The sequence below is a fragment of the Dunckerocampus dactyliophorus genome, chromosome 6 (genome assembly GCF_027744805.1).
Source record: "Dunckerocampus dactyliophorus isolate RoL2022-P2 chromosome 6, RoL_Ddac_1.1, whole genome shotgun sequence".
In the NCBI taxonomy this organism is placed as follows: domain Eukaryota; kingdom Metazoa; phylum Chordata; class Actinopteri; order Syngnathiformes; family Syngnathidae; genus Dunckerocampus; species Dunckerocampus dactyliophorus.
Window position 1 is genome coordinate 1,270,371 of NC_072824.1, and position 22,921 is coordinate 1,293,291.

The 22,921-nt window shown below is 42.6% G+C and overlaps 1 protein-coding gene across 7 annotated transcripts in view; it reads right to left on the reverse strand.

The window, feature by feature from the left end:
* Window positions 1–22,921, reverse strand: part of lrba (LPS responsive beige-like anchor protein) — a 284,780-nt gene that overhangs the window by 11,643 nt on the left and 250,216 nt on the right. For 5 of the 7 annotated variants that reach the window (XM_054778104.1, XM_054778107.1, XM_054778105.1 and 2 more), the window contains 4 exons: window positions 19,038–19,193; window positions 11,524–11,691; window positions 5,210–5,311; window positions 3,970–4,166 (listed from right to left, as the gene is read on the reverse strand). In XM_054778104.1, coding sequence (XP_054634079.1) covers window positions 3,970–4,166; window positions 5,210–5,311; window positions 11,524–11,691; window positions 19,038–19,193 — 623 coding nt within the window. The remainder of the gene's footprint in view (window positions 1–3,969; window positions 4,167–5,209; window positions 5,312–11,523; window positions 11,692–19,037; window positions 19,194–22,921) is intronic. The other 2 variants (XM_054778108.1, XM_054778103.1) reach the window with 1 other exon arrangement.

Sequence of the window (22,921 nt, forward strand, 5' to 3'; positions counted from 1 at the left end):
TTTTATGTGTGTATTTGTACTAGGTTAGTGTGTTTTTATGTGTGTATTTGTACTATGTTAGTGTGTTTTCATGTGTGTATTTGTACTATGTTAGAGTGTTTTTATGTGTGTATTTGTACTATGCTGTCGTGTGTTTTTATGTGTGTATTTGTACTATGCTAGTGTTTGTACTATGCTAGTGTGTTTTTATGTGTGTATTTGTACTATGTTAGTGTGTTTTTATGTGTGTATTTGTACTATGTTAGTGTGTTTTTATGTGTGTATTTCTACTATGTTAGTGTGTTCTTATGTGTGTATTTGTACTATGTTAGTGTGTTTTTATGTGTGTATTTGTACTATGTTAGTGTGTTTTTATGTGTGTATTTGTACTATGTTAGTGTGTTTTTATGTGTGTATTTGTACTAGGTTAGTGTGTTTTTATGTGTGTATTTGTACTAGGTGTATTTGTACTATGTTAGTATGTTTTTATGTGTGTAATTGTACTATGTTAGTGTGTTTTTATGTGTGTATTTGTACTATGCTAGTGTGTTTTTATGTGCGTATTTGTACTATGTTAGTGTGTTTTTATGTGTGTATTTGTACTATGTTAGTGTGTTTTTATGTGCGTATTTGTACTATGTTAGTGTGTTTTTATGTGTGTATTTGTACTATGTTAGTGTGTTTTTATGTGTGTATTTGTACTATGTGTATTTGTACTATGTTAGTATGTTTTTATGTGTGTATTTGTACTATGTTAGTGTGTTTTTATGTGTGTATTTGTACTATGTGTATTTGTACTATGTTAGTATGTTTTTATGTGTGTATTTGTACTATGTTAGTGTGTTTTTATGTGCGTATTTGTACTATGCTGTAGTGTGTTTTTATGTGTGTATTTGTACTATGTTAGTGTGTTTTTATGTGTGTATTTGTACTATGTGTATTTGTACTATGTTAGTATGTTTTTATGTGTGTATTTGTACTATGTTAGTGTGTTTTTATGTGCGTATTTGTACTATGCTGTAGTGTGTTTTTATGTGTGTATTTGTACTATGTTAGTGTGTTTTTATGTGTGTAATTGTACTATGTTAGTGTGTTTTTATGTGTGTAATTGTACTATGTTAGTGTGTTTTTATGTGTGTATTTGTACTATGTTAGTGTGTTTTTATGTGTGTATTTGTACTATGTTAGTGTGTTTTTATGTGTGTATTTGTACTATGTTAGTGTGTTTTTGTATTTGTACTTCTGTAAAGCTGGAATTTCCCCTTGTGGGACTAATAACGGCACATCTTATGTCCTTTTAAACACCATCTTCCTGTTTTGCCGTCACCTTTTTTATGAAAATTCAACTTTCTTTGGCGCCATTTTGGCTCAATGAGGTCACTGGAGTGGATGTTGCGTAACCCCGCACACTTATTAGGAATGGATTTGCCGATGAGCTAACGGGAGTCCATGACCTTGCTGTCACCCAGCAGCAGCGGCCCGGCCCAGGTAGGAGGCGCGAGGGCGCGGCCATAAATCTGTCCTTGGATGGCGGACGTCTGGGTTGCTCGGCAGGAGCCAAGATGGCCTTGTGGGCTCTTATGACTAAAAAATGACTCCAGGAGAAACTTTTTTTCCCTTACATGTAACGCCGCCGTTCCAGTTGGATTCCAGGTTGAAAAAGTTGGATTTATGGCGCCGTTAACGCCCCTCCCACCCTTACATGGACGCTTAGCGGTGCTTCCTTCCATCAGTCACATGACTCTGCTGTCCCATCACAATGATGACCTGCGACCTGGTCTCTGCGGGACTTTCATTCCATCTCTCCGTCTGCTCGTTCCCAAATTGTCTTCCAAGCGCTTGCGGCGAGGCCAGGACAAACTAATTCCCTCCTCGACCCCCACTGAGGGAGAGGCCCCCACAAGATTGATTCTGGAATGTTCACCCGTGAAGTAAAAAACTCTGGGACGCAAAAAGGGGTGGAGCCACGGGGCTAAGTAAGGAAGGAGAGATGACTTTCACAACTACGGTGAGAAACGTCCGAATCTTCTTAGCGCCATCTAAGCTTGTCTATTAAGAGCGTCTAAAGGAGGCAAAACTGACATCATGTGAATGAAATGCTGTCATCATGAGGAGAAGGACCCCAGCATACCGCTCATTGGCAGCAGCATCTCCTCACCAACACTGACCCGCCCCCTCCCAAACTAAACATGTCGAACCGGCCACCTAAATCACCGGATAAGTCGTCCAGTGGCGTCAGCCGCTGTAAATTCTGGTGTTTAAACTGCTCCTTTTTTTCTTAAACCTTGAACCCTGCGGCTCATACGGCGGTGCGGCTAATCTCTGGCTAAATGCTAATCTCATTACACCTCCTTACTTCAGAACTAATTGTTGTTGACCGGAGTTGACAGGAGTGTTCCCTGATAGCAATAGATCAGTACAACACTGACAAGCAGGGAAAGAGGAGTTCAGAACACACAAAGACAGTTTCTCCGGTCCCAATAAATGAACAATTCATCAAACTTCATGTTAATTTTGCCGATACGCCATCAAGGAAATGAACATTTGATGAAAAAAATGTTCAGCTAGCGCCAAAGTTGATCAATGAATTTAATTTTATTCGACCTTCATGCCAGTCTAACTTCGGTACAGCTCACAAAGGTCCTAGGATGTCACCAATGTGAGCCCTGGAAGAAAGGTATTCTATTTTCACTCTTAAGGGGAAAAGAATATGAAATGTCAACAACTTGGAAGCGGAACACAAAAAGGCTTCAAACGTGCTGTTGCATGCGTATAATGGTGGGTCATGGCTGGCATGTTAGTCGTTGTGTGTTGCAGCAGCAGGCATGTTAACAGCTGGCGGCTCTTTAATTGGAAGCAGGCACGCAGCCTTCAGTCACAACCAGCTTACACTTCCCAGGCCACAGCGGAAACAACGGGTGGGGTAAAGCTGAGGCGGTAGCTGGTCTGGTGTGTCCCTTGAAGTCGCTGCTTCTCAATTATTTTCTCTCATGGTCCCCTGGGTCGTGACCGAAAGAAGTAGATGGCGGATACAAGCGGCCGAAATGAGTTTCCTCCGTAGGGTGGCTGGACTCACCCTAAGAGACGGGGCGAGGAGCTCAGAGTAGAGCCGCTGCTCCTTCACATGGAGAGGAGCCAGTTGAGGTGGCTCGGGCATCTAGTCCGGATGCCTCCTGGTGAGGCATGACTTTAGACTTAGGACACGCTGGCCTGGGAACGCCTTGGTGTGCTCCCGGTGGAGCTGGAGGAGGTGGCTGGAGACCGGGAGGTCTGGACTTCATTACACAGACTGCTGCCCGCGCAACCCGGATAAGCGGAGGAAAACGGATGGATGGATTTGCACAAGACCAAGGAAGTCTCACTCTTAGAGCAAGCATTAGCCACCAGCTAGCTCACAATGCAACGGACAAGGAGGTCATTAAACGCAACACCAACTTGACTCACGCTGCAAATAAATACCACAACACAGGCAGAGACGTACCGGGTAGGTGAAACACAGCAACTCCCCAGCGTGATGTTGTTAGCACTTATTGTGGTAGCAGTAGCTTTGTGTGTGGTGCTCTTTTGCTGTGGATCTGTTGTGCTGTTTGTGTTGTTGGCGTCGTGGGTGACAGGGCTTCATTGCATGTCCTGCTCAGTCTACTGACGCATTTGAACACTTGTGCCACCCATTGCTTGTGCATGATGTAATACGTGACTCCAGTAAGGCCCCCCGCCTCTAATGGCCCCCGAACACCTCACACGGCTTTCAGCCACGGAGGAGGAAGTGGGGCGGGGGGAGTTAATGGCGTAGGTGTCTGAGGACAACCCTGGAACGTTGCATGGCGCTGAGCTGCATGCTCAATGCGAGCTGACAACAAGCAGCGCGGATCAAAAGGTTTCTGCTCGTGTGTGAAAAGATGTGAAGTTGACCTCCTCCAAGGCAAACCAACTCAAAGCCTTTAATCAAGAGACTTCCTACGCAGCCCCCCAGCACCCCTCAGGCCTCACCTTGACGCTGTCCTCCACCTGCATTTGGCGCAGCAGCTTGCCGTTGATGCTGAAGACAGCCAAGTGTCCCTTCTCATAGTAGACCACACAGTGTCCCTCCGTGGACGCCTGGATGAGGCGGGGCCGTGTGCAGCACTCGGGGCCCTCCAGGGTGCGCAGCAGGTCCCCGTTCATGGAGTGGATCAGGCACAGGCCCTCTGCGGGAAACACAGGAGTGGAACGTGGAGAAGACACAAGAGTAATATGTGTCCCCAGTGTGTGTTTATCAGCACCAAAGGTGAGAAAAAGCTCTCGTTTCCTTCCCTTGTTTGCTCCACACTCCAACACCTGCTTTTCAAGTTGCGTCTCAGTGATACCACCTCTGACCCGCCTCTACCTATGAGCCCACCATGTGTACCACCGCATCACTTCATGACCGACAGCTTTGGACAAAAAGCAGGATTCACTACACAACCCCAAAAACCTGTAAAGGCTAATTGGATTTCCACATGATGATGGATGTTCCTCTATTGCGAGGTGTATAGAATAAAACATATACAGTCAAACCTCTCTTAGCGGCCACCTTTGTAGAACAGCCACCTGCCTATGGCAGCCACTTTTGCAGACTCCCTCTAGTGTCCGCTATACACAAGTTTGACTGTATCTACATAAATGCTCACACTTTTCACCCTCTGGACTCATTTATTTCCAATGTAATAAGAAGAAGAACCACATCTTTTTTATATATTGTAAAGTATTATTCATGCTGATTAATCCTCACTAGGGTATGCTGGAGCCTATCCTAGCTGACTTGAGATGAGAGGTGGGGTACATCCTGGACTGCTCGCCAGGGCACACATAGACAAACAACACGGACAATTTAGAGTCACCAATGAACCTAACATGCACGTTTTTGCAATGCGGGAGGAAACCGGAGAAACCCCCACACGCACGGGGAGAACTCCACACAGAGATTTGAACCCAGATCTTCCTGTGTGGCCAACAGGCTAACCACTACGCCACCGTGACATATTATAATCCTTCCTACGCCACTTCACACGCAGGCTTTGCTTGACACCTGTGCGTCAGTCAGCTCCAGATACGGGAGCTACAAGCTTTTCTTCAGCACATAGGCTAACCTAACATGATGTTAAAATGTAATGTTAGCACAGCTATGCTAGTCGTTGCTGACGTTTGTGTGCCCAGGTCCCACTCCCACGTGCAGAAAGAAGAATCATATGTTGCGCAATCGATGGCTCACCTTTGCAGCCACTGATGACCAGGCCTAACTCGGCGCACACGTTGGCGCACGCTACCTCGCAGTCGTGGCCCGTCAGGATGGCTCGAGGTGTGGTGAACTCTGCTGGAAGACGCAGACGTAGAGGAATTTGCGTTGGACAATGACATCGATACAATGTTTTATTTGGCATCTTGACGGCGTATTTGTGCTGTCATGCGCTCACATTTCAATTCAGAATTCTAGAAATGAAGAATATAGAATAATAACATATAACTTACAGATTTGACATGATGTGAAATGTACCACCAAAAAAGAAAAAGACATTTGATAAGAATAAAAGTAAAATAATAGATCTCATCTTAAAAATATGTCATTCATTTTCTAAACTCTTGGCTTCCCATTTGACTGCATTCAGATCTTCCGCAGTAAGAATGTTGAATCATGTTGGAAGAAGAAGAGAGGAAGATGCACTTATGTGATTTTTGGCTTAAGCTGAAAAGAAATAAAACAAAGACAAATAATACAAATAGCCCTCATTTCCAGTGTGACTTTTCAAAATGACACGATTAATTACCCAGACAGTTTATTTTGGATTTAGTCATGTTTCCCAATTTGTCATGTGCCTGAGTGGGCATCCACACAAAGTTCAGACGTGCACACTTTAGCGCACTGTGGCCACGCAGGTCTCACACCCGTTCCAAAGCTGACAACTTGAACTAGTCCAATTTGCATTGTGTGCTATTTGCCATGTGTGGGTTCCATCAGGGGGCCAGGCATGGAGCTTTCTCTATTGCCAACCTCAGACAACAACTTTTCTGTGTGTCCTAAAGCTAGCATGTGGGAGTTAACAGTGCACGTAGCAGCACACACCTATTTCCACTATAAAGCCCTCTAAAAAACCTCCAAAAAACGCCAACAATGTTGACATTTTCCATAAGTGAGCTGTATATAAAGCAAGCTGCAGCGACATTGTTACCGTAGCAGCTAACAGGAAGGACTATTTTTCTGGTACGGTAACGGGCCCGCTCCAAAACAATGCCACAGGACACCAATGTGTACTGACTGGGAAACAAGAACAAGCATATGAACAACTAGGAATGGACAACCAAATGATGTGGAAAGTAGGTTCTTTCTGCACGGCTAGATGGACTGTGGTGTGATATCATGTGCTATGTGCTCCATGTATCGCAATCAATATCATGGTGACTGACTCCGTCTGGTCCAGCTGGTCCGGGACGTCTTTTCCACTTGATTTTGGGTCGGTGGGAAAAGGTTTCTGCCACTGCGGGGTTTGTTAGCGCTAACGACTCTTCCTTGGTTGGGATGCAGTCTCTTGGAGCAGTGTCCTCCTCGCCATACACACCAAGCCTTTCCATCCATGGTGACACTGTACGCCACTCAGTGCAGCACAAACACTCCAATTCTCCACATTTACACCACCAAGGCGTGCCGGCCCTGACTCTCTCGGCCCCCTCGGCCCCCCCGTCCGCTCCCACGCTTCACTCTCTCTTCTTGCCCGCTCAGCCTCTAAAAGCTGTAGCTCATTCAGGCTCAAGAAGATAAGGTTCAGGATCCTCGTTTGTCCAAAAGTAGTGGTCAGGAAGTCTGCCATGATTAGTAGTAGCAAACAGACACGTGCTTTCTATGCTGCTGCTGCTGATGGAAGTAGCATTAGTTCCTATCTATGGGCTCTGTCAAATCAATGCACCCAGGAAACAAAATGATGAAAATACTGCAAGTATTACATGTCATCATGAATGTACCTGGTACTGCATGATCACAGCATGGATAGAAAACCATTGAACCTTGATGGAGGCTTTTTTTAGAGGGCTTTAGCTTTTGTTCATTCTAGGTATACGTTTTGACTTTTCACTTTCTGTTGGCAGCACCCTGTTCTGGTAACACTTCAATCTGGAAATTAAATTGGAATTGACACCATACTTGTTTCATGTGTTTACTTTTGTCCAAAAAGAATACAAAATAAATCTTGAACCTCAGACGACGACGACCTTCTGATCCCTTCGGCAACACTCGAGCAAACGGGCAAAACTTAGAACCTCTTTACGAGCCAACAATGCAAAATGTCTCGTGGTATTGATGTTTTACGACAGGTTGTCTATGCTCTAACTAGAAAAATATTACATTATTAATATTCATATTGCATCCTACTTAGCGGAAAATGTACTTATCACGGTCGAGAGTGGAACCAATGAACTGACAAACAACTGTATTGGCTAAAGCGCTCGTCATTTGTATGTTGAGGCAGTGTTGGGAGGTTATTGGCAGCTGCCGAATGTAACCAATCAAGTCATTTGGAATCTGACACAGTTCATTTTCATGCATCCAAAGTTGTTGTTCTTGCAAGAAATGACTGTCCGTAGCAACATGACTGAGATGAGTTTGTATGTCGTACTTTTCTGGGACAAATGCAAAAGCCTGCAAAGGAATCCTTACTTCTGTAACGTTGTTCAGACAACGAGTACAAATCCAGGAGATTCTGCTCCCCATCCAGCCCGACGCTGCAACATTACAACACTTCCGTAAAACTTACAACAACATGTATTTTTAAAAAACACCTCATTTTCAGCCTCAAAGACCTCCGACAACAACATCTTGATGGTTGCATTTTTTTTGTGTGTGTTTTTCTATATTTGGGTTTTACCGGGTTAAAGCAGTGAGCGTCATTTCTGGCTATGACCAGCAGAGGGTAGTGTTGTCTAACTTGCTCTTCGTGTGCAACGTTCATCCACTGAGGAGTGGGCATGTGTGCGTGTGCGTGTGCGTGTGAGACCCCATGAAGCGTGTGTGATGATCCTCAACTAGCAAGTCTGGAGAGAACGAGTGCGCCAGCTTTTTGAAAGAGAAATAAAGCAAAGGCGTGGGGTTATCAGGATGTACAATTCCAAAAACACATTTTATTCTCCTACTCCAACAGGATTTATTATGAATGTTACATAATTTATCTATACATGAACTCCTGTGTCACACATTGTTACACTGCCTATCATTTTCTTATGTTATTTCCCGTTTTTTTTTTACTTACTATGGGTTAAAAACGTTTATTTTTTATTTTCTTAAAACCCACTTTTATTCTCTGGCTTTTAACTCGGCGTGAGTCTGTGTCTTTTACTTTTTTAAAGTTTTAATTGTTTTAGTTATTTTAGTTTTTAATTCAATGTACTTATTTATTTTTTTTACCTACTTCTTGGAATGTTTTGCTTTTATTGGTTTTTACTTCCTGTTTAAATATTTTACTGTTGTACGTTTCTTTGTTTTTATTGATTGGATTTTTTAGTTTTTACTTTACATTCCCTTATTTACTTATTATTACTTATTATGTACTTATTATTTGTGGTTTGCTAGTCTGTGCAGCACTTTGGAAACAGTGTTTATAAAATGTGCTATATAAATAAAGTGGACTGGATTGGATCTTTTACCCACAATTAATTCTGAAGTTAACTATGGACAAAATGCAGTTAATTGCGATTAAATATTTGAATGGATTGACAGCCCTAATTATGTAACTTTAGAACGGTATGAGCGTCTGTTAGTTCACATTTTCTTGCAGCAAATGAGCTGCATAGAGGACTGACTGGTGTGTGTTATGTTATGATAGACACCTCCACCCCCCCGTCACATTTTTCAATTTTATTGAGTGACCCCACTGCTTGGACGGCGGTGAACTGGCCAACGAACCCCCCCACCCAAACATCATGTTTTTAACGCCTCTAAGTGGCCTTCACTTTCACTTCCAGGCACACACACACACACACACACACACACACACACACACACACACACACACACACACACACACACACACACACACACACGCACACACGAGTGGTAGTGCTAGGAAAGTCAGCCTGTTACTTTACAGAGAGAACACTGTAGTTTCATTGCATTAAGGGCAGTGCCCCACCAGATGGCGCTGTTATGCTATCCGTGTGTTTTATATTTAGTACAGTAATTATTTAATTGTGTGATAAGTATTTGACAATGTCCTGTAATTTTTATCAGGGTTGTTTTGGGGGGCATTTCCTGAGTGGGCGTGGCTTACAAATTCTGCCTAGCAACAAGTGAGCAGCACCATACAAGCGAGTATTAGATATTGTGAGAAAAAAGTGGTAACGCAAATAGAGGATAATGTTTTACTATTACAATAAAAGGTCCAATTTTCACCAGAATAAAGTTCTAAACTGTACAAGAATAAAGACACATTTCTCTAAAAATAAAGAACAACTCTATGAAAATGAACTCCTATTTTTCTCACTATATTATGAAATTGGTATGTTTATGAGAAAAAAAATATTAAAAACAATAGTGTTTTTTACTTACTTATAGAAAAAGTCATAATACTAACAAAGCTGTGAAATGATGAAAATTAGGTTGTATTTTTACTAAGGCTGTCAAAAACAGCATGTTAACAGTGGTTATTAATTCATTTCATGAATGACCAGACCATCACACTACCACCACCATAGTTTACTGTTGCTATGGTGTTCTTTTTCTTAAACGCCAGACGTAATGGGACACACACCTTCCAAAAAGTTCAACTTTTGGGTATTTTCTCTATTTTGGGTATTTTTAAAGCCTTTTCATTACCACTGTATATATCTCCAACTCACAAACACGTCTCTAGTCCTCCTCATTGCCACTACACTACCACGAGGTGCATTCACTGACACCTCAAACATCACAACAACCTCTTCATTACGTGTGATCTGCATAAGCAGAAAGACAAACAAAAACACTAAGTGGATATTCTTATCTCTCACCATCGCAATGCATCATTTATCGTGGTGGCGTACTTCACACACAGCAACAAATGGCGCTTAATCATGATTCATAAATGGAAAACTGTGATTAATTTGATGAAAATTTGTGATCATTTGACAGCCCTCATTTTTACAGGATAAAAGTCATCAGAATAGGAGAAAAGAAACGAAATATATGAAAATGAACTTGAAATATTATGACGAAAACACTGTAGTATTACAAGAAAAATGTGTTTACGATGTTTGTTTTTAGAAAGCGGACGGCAAATTCCTAAAAATGACATTGAAAGTGCGAAGCGGGAAAGATTGCAAACATCCGTTTTCCCGAAGTGACGTTGGTGAAGGCGTATGTGTCTATAGACGTTCGGTTGATTTTTCATCAAAATACTAGTCATGCCAAATCGTTGTGTTGCTGCTGACTGTTCAGTGTCCAAGGAAAACTGTAAGTTTGTTTTTTTTTTAGAAAATATGAATGCTTAGGACTACGACAGTTTCACTGTCGGTGGTTCGAATAAATACGGCTTAATTCCCTGTTCTGCAAGTTCTCCATGTATTTCATCTCCAGATGTTTCTTCCTCCTCAAAAGCTACTGACACATCGCTCAAATCTTGGCTATATGACTGTAACGATCCCCTGTCTGTTACGCCACCATGTCCACGCGCGAGTGCGCCTTCACCGACGTCACTTCCAGAAACGCCCCCTTTCCAAGACCATCCATTCATCCAACCATTTTCCTCTGCTTTTCTAGGTCGCGGGGACGGCTGTCTCAGTAGTGTAGCCCAGACTTCCCGGTCCCCGGCCACCTCTTACAGTTCCACCGGGAGGAGCTGGCCAGCTACCCAGGCCAGCGGTGACATGATCCCTCCAACGTGTCCTAGGTCTGCCCCGGGGCCTTCTCCCAGCCGGGCATGCCCGGAACACCTCACCAGGGAGGCATGCGGACTAGATGCCCAAGCCACCTCAACTGGCTCCTCTCCATGTGAAGGAGCAGCGGCACTACTCTGAGCTCCTCCCGGATGAGCGAGCTCCTCACCCTGTCTCTTAGGGTGAGTCCAGCCACCCTACAGAGGAAACTCATTTCAGCCGCTTGTATCCGCCATCTACTTCTTTCGGTCACGACCATAGGTGAGGGTGGGAAAATATGGGAACATACTGGTGAACAAGACCCTGAGATACTTGAACTCCTCCACCTGGGGCAGGACCTCATTCCCGACCCGGAGGGAGCAAGCCACCCTTTTCCCACTGAGAACCATGGTCTGGGATTTGGAGGTGCTGAGTTTCATCCCAGAAACTTCCCACTCAGATGCAAACTGTCCCAGTAAACACTGAAGGTCACAGCCCAATGAGGCCATCAGGACCACATCGTCTGCAAATAGCAGAGACGAGATCCTAAGGCCAACTGGACTCCCGACGCCTAGAAATTCTGTCGGATGGATGGATGGATACTTGTTGTAATGCTACGGCTTTTATTGAAACATCCCTGCATGTAGCCTGCTAGCTTGATTACAAGTACACAATAATAACTATGTACAGTATGTGCGTACTGTATGTACTTACTTCCCGGGCTGTCCCCAACGCTGTTGAGCTTGCCGTTCCAGTACCACAGCAGTAGGGTGGCATCTCTGGAGCCCGACAGGACATAGCAGTCGCCTCCGATGTACGACTCGGAGCGAGCCAGACACGTCACCACGTCGCGATGCCCGAAGACGATCTGAGTCAGTTTGCCTGACAGAAAACACAAAACAAACTCAGCAAACATCGAAAGAAGCTGCATTTATAGTATCTTAAAACCTGTCACAAGCACACAATCAGTGGTTCACTTCTTTTTACACTTGTACAACTAGGTTAGCTGTTAAAAAGTGCAATACATGAAATGCCAGCCTCTAACCCCAACCCACTTTGACACTGAACATCTTTTTACACTTCAACAGGTTCAAGTGTGACTTTAAACAATTAAATGTTCCACGATGGCCACAGTTTGATGCTGGAACGGATTACAGCACAACCCCACTTGACCCCCCAGCGAATGGTAGCAATCTGTGAGTAATTGAGACGCACAAAACAGTGCCTGTTTTTGATACACGGCTCGCTCCTTCCCCTCCAAACCCTCCAGCTAGCTTGACTTTTGATGTTCTCCACCGATTTTGGAAAACATCTGCAATAAAAGGACAACAACGAACCTAGAACAAAACCTTGGGGTACGCCTTTGGTTATACACACCAGCTCTACCTGGCAGATAGTTAGAAAACTAGCCAAGTGAGAGCCGATTTAACAAGATGTCATGATCGACACTTGAGTGCAACGAGAGCGACATGGACAAAACGGGTCCGAGTGAGATGTCATCATCTGTCTGCTCGCTCAACAATATCAACACAACTCAGACTTTGACTCTTTCACAGACAAGAATAAATATTTATTCCACTTCCACGTGTGTGCGTGCTGCTTGTGTGTGTGTACGTTCTGCTAGTGCGTGTGTATATAAAGAGGCTAATTGCTGTCAGATTTCCCAACCACAGCTCCGCCGTCTTGCTGTCTTAATCCTCATTATGCTGCTCAGAGTGTGACCTCTGCAGTCAAACACTGTGTGCTTTGCAACGCTTGACATTTGTGTCAAAAAAATACAAATAAAATGGCGGCATAATTGAGCCGTGTCTGTGTGCACCGAGGGTTATTAAAGATGGCCGACTTTATTAAAAAAACAAAAACTAAAAAAACTAAAAGCAGGAGGAGGAGGAAGAAGGGAGGGAAAGGGGGGAGAAATCAAAGATGTAAAAAACGTTTGACGTCTTGATAAACACGGAGACAGGACGGCTGCCTGCACATATTCTGCCGAGCAACAAGTGCTCAGCAATGCTATTATTATTGTAGAAATGTCAAAATAAGAGTGACGTGCGAGTTTGAGGTCATAGTAGGAAGTCATGTAGGAATTTCAATGCATTTCAAAAATACAATGAAGGAAAAAAAACTATACAAGGAAGAATAACATCCCCTGCTGTATAGTCACCATATTGCAAACGTCAAATTCATACATGTTTTCTCTTTTAGAAAAAAGCCACAGCATTACCAGAACGGAGTCACAAGAAAAAGATACATGCCCGGCCGGGAGAAGGCCCCGAGGCAGACCCAGGACACGCTGGAGGGATTATGTCTCACAGCTGGCCTGGGAACGCCTTGGTGTCCTCCCGGTGGAGCTGGAGGAGGTGGTCGGGGACCGGGAAGTCTGGACTTCCCTACTGCTGCCCCCGTGACTCGGACCCAGAGAAGCGGGAAACAAAATGGATGGATGGATTTTAATATTATATTTTTAAATGAATACAAGAAAATACTAAAATATGAGAGAAATAAATTAGCATTTACAAGAATAAGGTTAAATAATCTTCCCAGAATGAAGATGCAAGTTTGTCAAATCACTGTGACACACACACACACACACACACACACACACACACACACACACACACAGTAAATTGCTACATGTTTGCTGCTTGTGAACCAATCAGTTCTTTTGTAATTGTTGAAGGAACACCCCCACTGCCTTTTAACCCATGCTGGGGGGCTTCAGGGACCTGATGGTGGCAGCTGTTGTTCGCACTCCACTCGTACACCCCTGTGGCAGCAACACAATAGAGCCATCCTCTCTCACACACACACACACACACACACACACACACACACACACACACACACACACCCTCCCTCCCAGCGTGGAGAGGGGTGGGGGCGTTTGGATTACAAGTGCCAGCAGAAAAAGAAAAGAGCAAAAAGATATGAAGCTGTGGACAGTTTCATTGAGGACCCCTGACCCGCCCTGTGTGTCTTTCCATCTATATCTTTGAGCAGCACCTTTGAGCAAACCTTTATTGTGGGGATTGTTTTTCTTTGTGGGGACATTTTTTGCTGGACCACACACACACATAAAAAGGGAAAAAAGAAAAACAGAGCGGAAGTTGACTCTGCACGTGTGAGGATACATTTTTGCATTAATGGAGGCCAACAAAGGCAGCCAAATACTAGACACAGCTCACAGTGTGATGAAGTACGTTTGCATACCACCGCCAACTACAACAAAAATGATCAAACCGTAACAAGTAACGATGATCATGAAAATATTAGCATTATACATAATGGAAGAAAATTATAATAGTGTCATTATTATAAAATATAGCACTAATTATGTCCTTTTTAGAAGTTGCTTTTGTAAAATATATATCTGGAGTTAATACTATTATTAGGAATGTTTGATAATATCGGCCGACCGATTTTATCGGCCTAATATTGGCATAAAAATGTGATATCGGTAGATATGTTTTTTTTTCCCTATAATGAAAAAGGATTTTTTAAATGCTGTACAGAAGGACATTTTAATGTCCACATGCCCAGGATGCTCCCGTGTCCCTGTCCGCTCTGACTGTCCACAAGGCCGCTAGCTCTACGTTAGCATCTGGGACGCTAGCTGTTAGCCATGTTTCAGTGAAGCACAATAAGCTGCATTCCTTGAAGGTCTTGACGTTCCTTGTCAGCGCAGACAGCCGGTCGATCTCGTTCAGCAGTGAATTCCCGTTTCCCATGATACTTGTAATAGAAGATACCGGAGGCTTGAATCTCCGCGTCCTTGCTGGCCGCATGGCTTTCATCTTAGACCGAGCTCTTCCGTCTCGCGACGGCTTCTTTCCTCAATGGGTAAACAGAGAACCACACCGATGAGGGACCTCGCACTCACGACACATAAAAATGGGCTTGAATAAACAAGTCTCGACCTGGATGACGATCCGTTTCCACAGGATAGAGTATGTTACTTTAAAGATGAGAATAGTAGAAAGTAGTAGAAAGTTAGCCACCGTGGCGGCACCGATTAAAATAAATAAGATAAAGAAACGTATCTATGTTATACATATCGGTATCAGTTGATATTGGAATCGGAAATTAGGAGTTGGACAATACTGGCATATGGGATATCGGCAAAAAAAGCCAATATAGCCAATATCGGACATCCCTACTTAGAATTAGTGCTAATAATTTTAATGACAAAGATGAATTACCCGTTTAGAAGTATTTTTGTAAATATTACAATATTGATGACCATTTTAGGTTAAACACAATGATCACATATTTTAATATTGTTAATGAGTTATTTTTTTATTTATTAAAGAATAAAAGTTGTCATAGTTCGTGAAAAAGTCACACCGTTATGGGAATAAATTTGGAACACGAATAATAAAGTTCTTTCAAGAAAAAAAATCATAATGGTTCCCCAAATTAAGTCACAGTGTTAAGAAAAAAAAGTCATATTCATCAAACATTATAATTTAAAGAGAATAAAGTAGTTTTTATTTTAATGTCACATTATAACAAAAATAACTGGTCACACTTTACAGTAAGGCACACAAAAATACAGTAGTTACTGAGGAACTAATGAGCAACCAATGAGCACATCAATTTAGACTAGTTACTGAGGAACTAATGAGGAACTATTGAGTAGTTACTGAGGAACTAATGAGCAACCAATGAGCACATCAATTTAGACTAGTTACTGAGGAACTAATGAGGAACTATTGAGTAGTTACTGAGGAACTAATGAGAAACTAATGACTAAGGCACATACATTTAGACTAGTTACTGAGGAACTAATGAGGAACTATTGAGTAGTTACTGAGGAACTAATGAGAAACTAATGACTAAGGCACATACATTTAGACTAGTTACTGAGGAACTAATGAGGAACTATTGAGTAGTTACTGAGGAACTAATGAGAAACTAATGACTAAGGCACATACATTTAGACTAGTTACTGAGGAACTAATGAGGAACTAATGACTAAGGCACATACATTTAGACTAGTTACTGAGGAACTATTGAGTAGTTACTGAGGAACTAATGAGGAACTAATGACTAAGGCACATACATTTAGACTAGTTACTAAGGAACTAATGAGTAGTTACTGAGGAACTAAGGCACATACATTTAGAGTAGTTACTGAGGAACTAATAAAGACCTAATGAGTAACTCATGAGTAGTGGTTAGGGTTAGGATGAGGTAGGTTCTTTCCTCATTAACTACTGTAATTTTGTGTACCTTATTGTAACGTGTTCTCAAATAACTTTTGTGTGAAAAGACCTGCGAGTTATGATCTTATCATGTATTAAACACTCCTGGTAAGAACGATTTACTTGAAACAATATTTAGTTGTTTATGTTGTTTTTATTGTGTTTCTTGCTTGACGCCTTTTTTTTAGACAAGACGACAACATCAAAATGTTGACAAAAAAATGATGATAGCATACAAATATTCTTCTAGTGTACACTCCTGATCAAAATCTAAGTTGAAAAATTGCTAGAATTTGCATTTTGCACATGTGGATGTTAATGAGGTTTTAAGTAGAGCTACAATATGCAAAAACAAGAAGGGGGGGTGAGACAAAAAAAATTAGGAGCTTGTAATTTAAACAAAAAAAAAACAAACAACTGAATTAGGTAGTTTATCAGCTGATCAAAAGATAAGACCACAGGCTATAAAAGCCCAAATGTGCTCCAAATGTTCATTTTCTGTCAGGCATTCCCACTGTCATGCCCTCCTGATGCTAAAGCTAAGAAGCTTTCTCTTTTTCAACGTGGTGGGATTGTGGAGCTGCATAAGCAAGGCCTCTCGCAGCGTGCCATGGCTGCTGAGGTTGGGTGCAGTAAATCAGTCTTTCTACGTTTTTTAAAGATCCTGAGCATTATGGAACAAAAAAGTCAAGTGGTACACCCAAAAAAATCACGCCGAGCCGGAGGATCCGATTGGCTGTCCATGAAGACACAGGGCGGTCTTCCACCCACATGAAGGCCTTACTGGTGCCGACTGCAGCGCAATAACCATCAGACGCCATCTGTGGGAAAAGGCTTTAAAAAACAAAAAAGGAATTCAAAGACCTCGTCTCCTTCAACACCACAAAAGTGCCTGTTTAGACTTTGCCAGGGAGCAAACATGGGACATTGAAAGGTGGAAGAAAGTTTTATTCTCTGATGAGAAAAAAACGTAACCTTGACGGTCCAGATGCCTTCCAACGTTACTGGCATGACAAGGAGATCCCACCTGAGATGTTTTCTACCCGGCACAGCGGAGGGGGGTCCATCATGGTCTGGGGTGCTTTTTCATTCAGTGGAACACCGGAGCTTCAGGTGGTGCGGGGTCGTCAAACGGATGCAGATGTTGCAGCGGGCATCCCTCATGACTGAGGGCCCTCGTCTGTATGGTACCAGCTGGGTTCTTCAACAGGACAACGCTGCAGTTCACAATGCTGGCTTGACCAAGGACTTCTTCAGGGAGAAGAACATCACTCTTTTGGACCATCCTGATTTCAATCCCATAGAGAACATTTGGGGATGGATGGCAAGGGAAGTTTATCAAAATGGCCATCAGTGGTGAAGCCATCTTCACCATTGGAGCAATGTTCCCACTAGCCTCCTGGAAACACTGGCATCAAGCATGCCCAAAGCCATTTTGGAAGTGATGAACAAGAACGGTGGAGCTACTCATTACTGAGTCCTACTGAGAACATTTTTGGTTCTGGTTTGGAGAGTTTTTTGTTCTTTTTTGAGCGATGGTCTTAAACTTTTGATCAGCTGATAAACAACCTATTTCACTTTATTTGTTGTTTTCAATAAATGACTTTCCAAAATGTTTTGTCTCACTCCCCCTTCTTGTTTTGCATATTGTAGCTCTACTTAAACCTTCATTAAGATTCAAATGTGCAAAATGCTAATTCTAGCAATTTTATAACTGGTCTTAAGGTTTTGATCAGGAGTGTATATCTTTGTTGTATCATGTGAAGGCTTGGTTCCATGATCATCGTGGCGTTATTGCTGTGTGCTGTGTCCTGAGGATGGCGCTAACAAGTAGGCGCCATCATCCAAGGCATGATTGGCTTCAGCACATTTCATGCTCATGAAGCTCCCACTTGCTGGCTGAGGCACGGTGCGTTCACAGCTAACTTTTGGATATTGAGGTAATGGGGGAAAGCAATCAGGGTGTGTGTTAGGGATAAGGCTTCATTGTCGGTTCATAACTTTACAACTGCATAGACAGTCGTCTCTTGCTACATCACGGTTCGAATGTCACTCCCTCATGATAGCGCAGTCTTTCAAAAAATTCATAAGTGACGGCTGTTACAAGTCAATGTGGTCTATTATTAGTCAAAAAGCATTGGAAGACAAGGTATATGTAGTATTGTGGTCACGAGGCATCAGTAATGTTATGAGACATGATGGTAGATTACATTACCTTTCACACTGCACGGAGATTGGCTACTGAGCTAGCAGAACCCTGCTAACATGCCATGGCCAATACAGACACACCATGGCTGAGACGGACACGCCATGGCTGAGACGGACACGCCATGGCTGAGACGGACACGCCATGGCCGAAACGGACACGCCATGGCAAAGATGCCATGGCTGAGACAGACAAGCCATGGCCGAAACAGACATGCTTTGCACGAGACTGACAAGCCATGGCTGAAACGGACACGCGATGGCCGAAACATACACACCATGGCTGAAACGGACACGCCATGGCTGAGATCAAGTGAAATAAAGGTTCTCCTCTCCTTCTGTGTGGAAGTGGTAAGTTTTGGGCTTCTTTGTCCTTCTTACCAAATCTGTTGGAAACACTTTCTTAAGTGTGTATGTAAATTGGAGAGGCTAACGAGTTAGCTTGGTAGCTTGCCATTGTCCCTGCAGTGATCCTGTAGCCTGCACAATGTGATGGAAACAAAGAATAATAGGAGTGGAAAGGTGACTATAGGGGTGTTATTTCATGTCTACATGGCTCTAATAATGGTCAAAAGTGTATTTAGAAAGTCATAAAAAGGTCTTCTATGCTCTAACCATGAAAATATTCAGTTTATTAAAATTGAATCCTACTAGACAGAAATTCACTTATCACAGTCGGGTCTGGAACCAATTCACTGCCATAAACTAGAGGTGACTGTATGCCCTTTCTACCATGCCTGTCTCCAATCTGGAGGTCTTTTTCAAGTGCTAAATCTGTGCTGATGTGACGTACAATGGTTAGATGAACCACGTTTTTGGTACCTGTGTCTGTGGAGTAGATCCTGAAGCTTTTATCCCAGAATCCACACAGCAGGATGAAGCGATTGTCGGCCGTCACCATGAAACACTGCGAGCTGATCTGAATGCTCTGGTCCAGAAGGTCTGAGATCTGGCGCCGATGACTTCCTACGTTGCTGGCTGAGGGGAGGGACAAAAGACACTGAATAATGAAAGCTAGAAACATGGGTCAGCAACACATGGCTGTGGAGCCACATGTGGCGGGGCTCCAAGTTTTTCTGAAACACCTAAGTGGGGTAAATGCACATATTTGAAAAGAGTCTGAAACATCCGACAGTGAATGCATCCTGGCTGTGTGTTCCGGCTAGTGAGACGTCTTTCTCTTTCCTGCATTCTGTTGTTGGAACACGTCAAATACACTGTGTTCTTACGCAAATAATATTTTTCTCTGAATGTGCCAAGTAGTCCATATAAATGACAGTCATCATAATGTTAAGTCATCAACCTTAGACTACAATTTGAATAAGAGTACTTTTTTCCAACATAAAAGCTTCAAAAGAGCTGTTCCACATTATTATGCACAACAGAGTTTCAAAGTATTTCACTGCTTGTTAAGAAGTCAAAATGGTAGTTTGTTGAATTTGCAGCATAAGGAGGTCACAGTTATTGAAAGCAAAATCTATTTCAATCACTAGCATTTGAACAGGCCAAGTTAGTTACATGTTAACATAAGATCCCTTCTTTCATATAACCTTCACAATTCTTACATTCAACTTTGGAGCGTTTCTGCTTGGATTTCTTTGCAAGATGTCAGAATAGCCTCCCACAGCTGCTGTTCTGTTGAGATCTGCCCCCCACCCTCATCTGAGATCAGGGGGAAAAAAAGGGGGCCAAACCATGAGTTTCTCTCCTTTTATGCCCGTAACACCCAAAGACAGAGAGGTAGGTATTCTTTGCATCATGAGATGGTGCATTGGCATGCATGAAGGTCATTTTGCTACAGAAGGTATGGTTCTTCATATTGTACCATGGAAGAAAGGGGTCAGCCAGAAACTACATACTTTGCTGAGGTCATTTTCACACCTTCAATGACCATAAAGGGCCTACCGGCTCTCTCCCAATGAGTCCGACCAAGTTTCTTCACCATGGGAACGTTTTTTTGTGATTTTATTTTGTCAGCAGAGAGATCCTATTGCTTGAAATCTGTGGCATGCTTAATAATGTGGAACATCATTTTGAAGTACTTTTCTTTTAATTGGGCTCACCTGGCAAACTAATTCTGACAGGTGTCAGAGATTGATATCAGTCATCCAAAGAGCACCAAGACACAATGCCATCCATGAGTTTCTAACTAAACATTTCAAGATTCAAGAGTTTTATTGTCATATGCACAGTAAAACAGGTAGTTATGCTACGCAATGAAATTCTTGTTCTGTTCATTTTCCCAAAAAACGAAAGAAAACACAGAAAATGAATAACAGAAGAAACATAAATACCAATAAATTAAGCAACAACAACAGAAGAGACATTAATACCCATGAATACCAACATACATACATTTTATCTTGTCCTGAAGCTCCCGTCCACGAGTTTGAAAGGCTTAAAAAGTTGGACTTAACTTTCCACGTGACTCAATGTGGTCCAACACTCAGAGAAATCCCCTGACACATTTTGTCATGTTGCCGTGGTATTTTACTTGACCTTTACATATCATACAAACAGTGAGCGACTTATTTAGAACATACCCCTCTTTGCAAAAGCCAAAGTGTTTCCACACAGTGGGCCGCAATGGTGGCTTAATTATTTGTTGCTCGCCGACTGCCATCCGCCGTGCTCTTTGATGTTGTGTTGTCTCCTGGCACGTGGCGATGACGTCACAGACAGGCAGACTGAATCCAGTAATGTTTAAACGTCTTTATCATTAAAAGTGCTAAGAATACACACATCCATATCAAGCCTGCTGTGCTTAAATCCAATGCTTTATTTCCTAGTATCAAATCAATCAGTTGGATCAATCAATAGATGTTGTCCTGAAGGGCAACTTGCTGAGCACAGATCAATGTAGTTGGATCATAGGAATATAAATCGATGCATCGATGTGGTGGATGAATCGTTACGCTCCTACTCCAGACCATTCTTTTTTAGTGGAGGAGGAGGCAAAATGGCTCTTTTGATGGTAAAGCTTGCCGTCCTCTGAAACTAGGAGCTGCCATTTTGTCAAAATGTGTGAGCGAATGCCGCAAAGTACAGTCACCAAGCTATAACATCAGAGAAAGTGAGCGTCTTCATCACATACACAAGAATGGAGTGCACAGGGATACGGTGGGAGACAAATATAACACAAAGCGATTTGTGAGGTCTGATTTTTTGGAGGAAGCATTTTTGTGATGCAAATGTATTACTCATTTCAAGGCTTATTGTTTTGAGAAGCCAGGCTCGTTACTTAAACGACCCAGCAACTTAGCGGAAGTACGTTCCGCCGACAACTGGAGTCATGCGACCGAGTTTGGGGGGTGTCACTGTTGATGTACTACACTGCTGATGGGGGTGTCATACAACTTCATGTCAAATAATCCCAACTATCCCTTCAATACCATAAGATTCAACAACGGTACAAAAATTAACAAAAGGTCAAAAACAATGCATAGTAGACAGTGTATGAGAACTCAGGCAAATGTTTTTGTCTAAAACCGAATCAAATGAAAACTGGGGCATATGATTTTGAATTTGAACATGGCTTTTTGCATTCTACGTTATAAGAAGGGTTACTCCTAAAAACGCTAATTACTACCAGCACTCCAAACGGTTGCCATCAGCAACCACCTGTGGTGCATTTGCCCTGAAAATACTAGCTAGCACAGGCAACACAGTCAGGATGACAAATGTTCTCCCTTTTGCATGCAGCGCTTCAGAAGTGGAAGAGTTAGCTTCCACAAACTAACATGCATGACTGCAAATCCATGAGGGTCACATTGCGACGTTGTTGGAGTGCCTTCTGTTGCCAAGACCATTTAAGGAACACAGCAGAAAAGACCAGGGATGGTGTGTTTGTGAGGCTGAGTAATCATAGAAGCTTCAGCTCCCAAAACCAACACTGAGAAAGCACATTTCACTGACATTCTCTCATTCTTCAATGGGAAATGTTGGGAGTTATTTTGTCAAATCTCGCATATTTTGCAAGCCCAGCGCACCTGCAAACACGACTAATATTTGACACCAACATTTCCCAGGCGTGAAGCTTGTGCAACACTCATCGTCAAGGTGCACAACTTTTGGAAAGTGCAAAGAGTACCGTATTTTCACGACAATAAGGCGCACCGTATTAAAAGGTGCAGTCTCAGTTCCAGGTGCTATTTCTGTATTTAACACATACTCAAGGCGCACCGTTACATCACCGTGACGAACCAAAATGTTACAAACCACAGACCCCTTCCATTGGAAAGTTGATTCATTTCCATAATTCCATTCAAAAAGTTAAACTTTCATGGATATCAGGTAGATTTCATAGATTCAGGGCCCAGAATTTAAACAATGTCAAGTATATATTTGTTTGTTTTTACAAAATGTGGGCTTCCAGTTCATAAAACCCACAAAAACAGAAATTCAGGAAATTGGAAACTCTGAGGAAATCATCATTTACCTCTCAGTTTTTGCAGAAAAAAGAAAGAAATTGTCACAGCGGGGTTGCTGCTGTCGAAGACTTGACCCCCGGTATGCAGAGAGGAGGCGGCAAAGTGCAAAAATAAAAGTAATTTTATTGCACCAGACAACAAGAACAAAACCAAAAGTGACAGAGGAAAAGCTCTGTGGGAAAAATAGTACAAAAGTAATATAGACAGGTAAGTCTAGGTGACAGCACTGGTAAGGCAACGAGGTCTATGCACAACAGAAATGACAACAATGAGCCA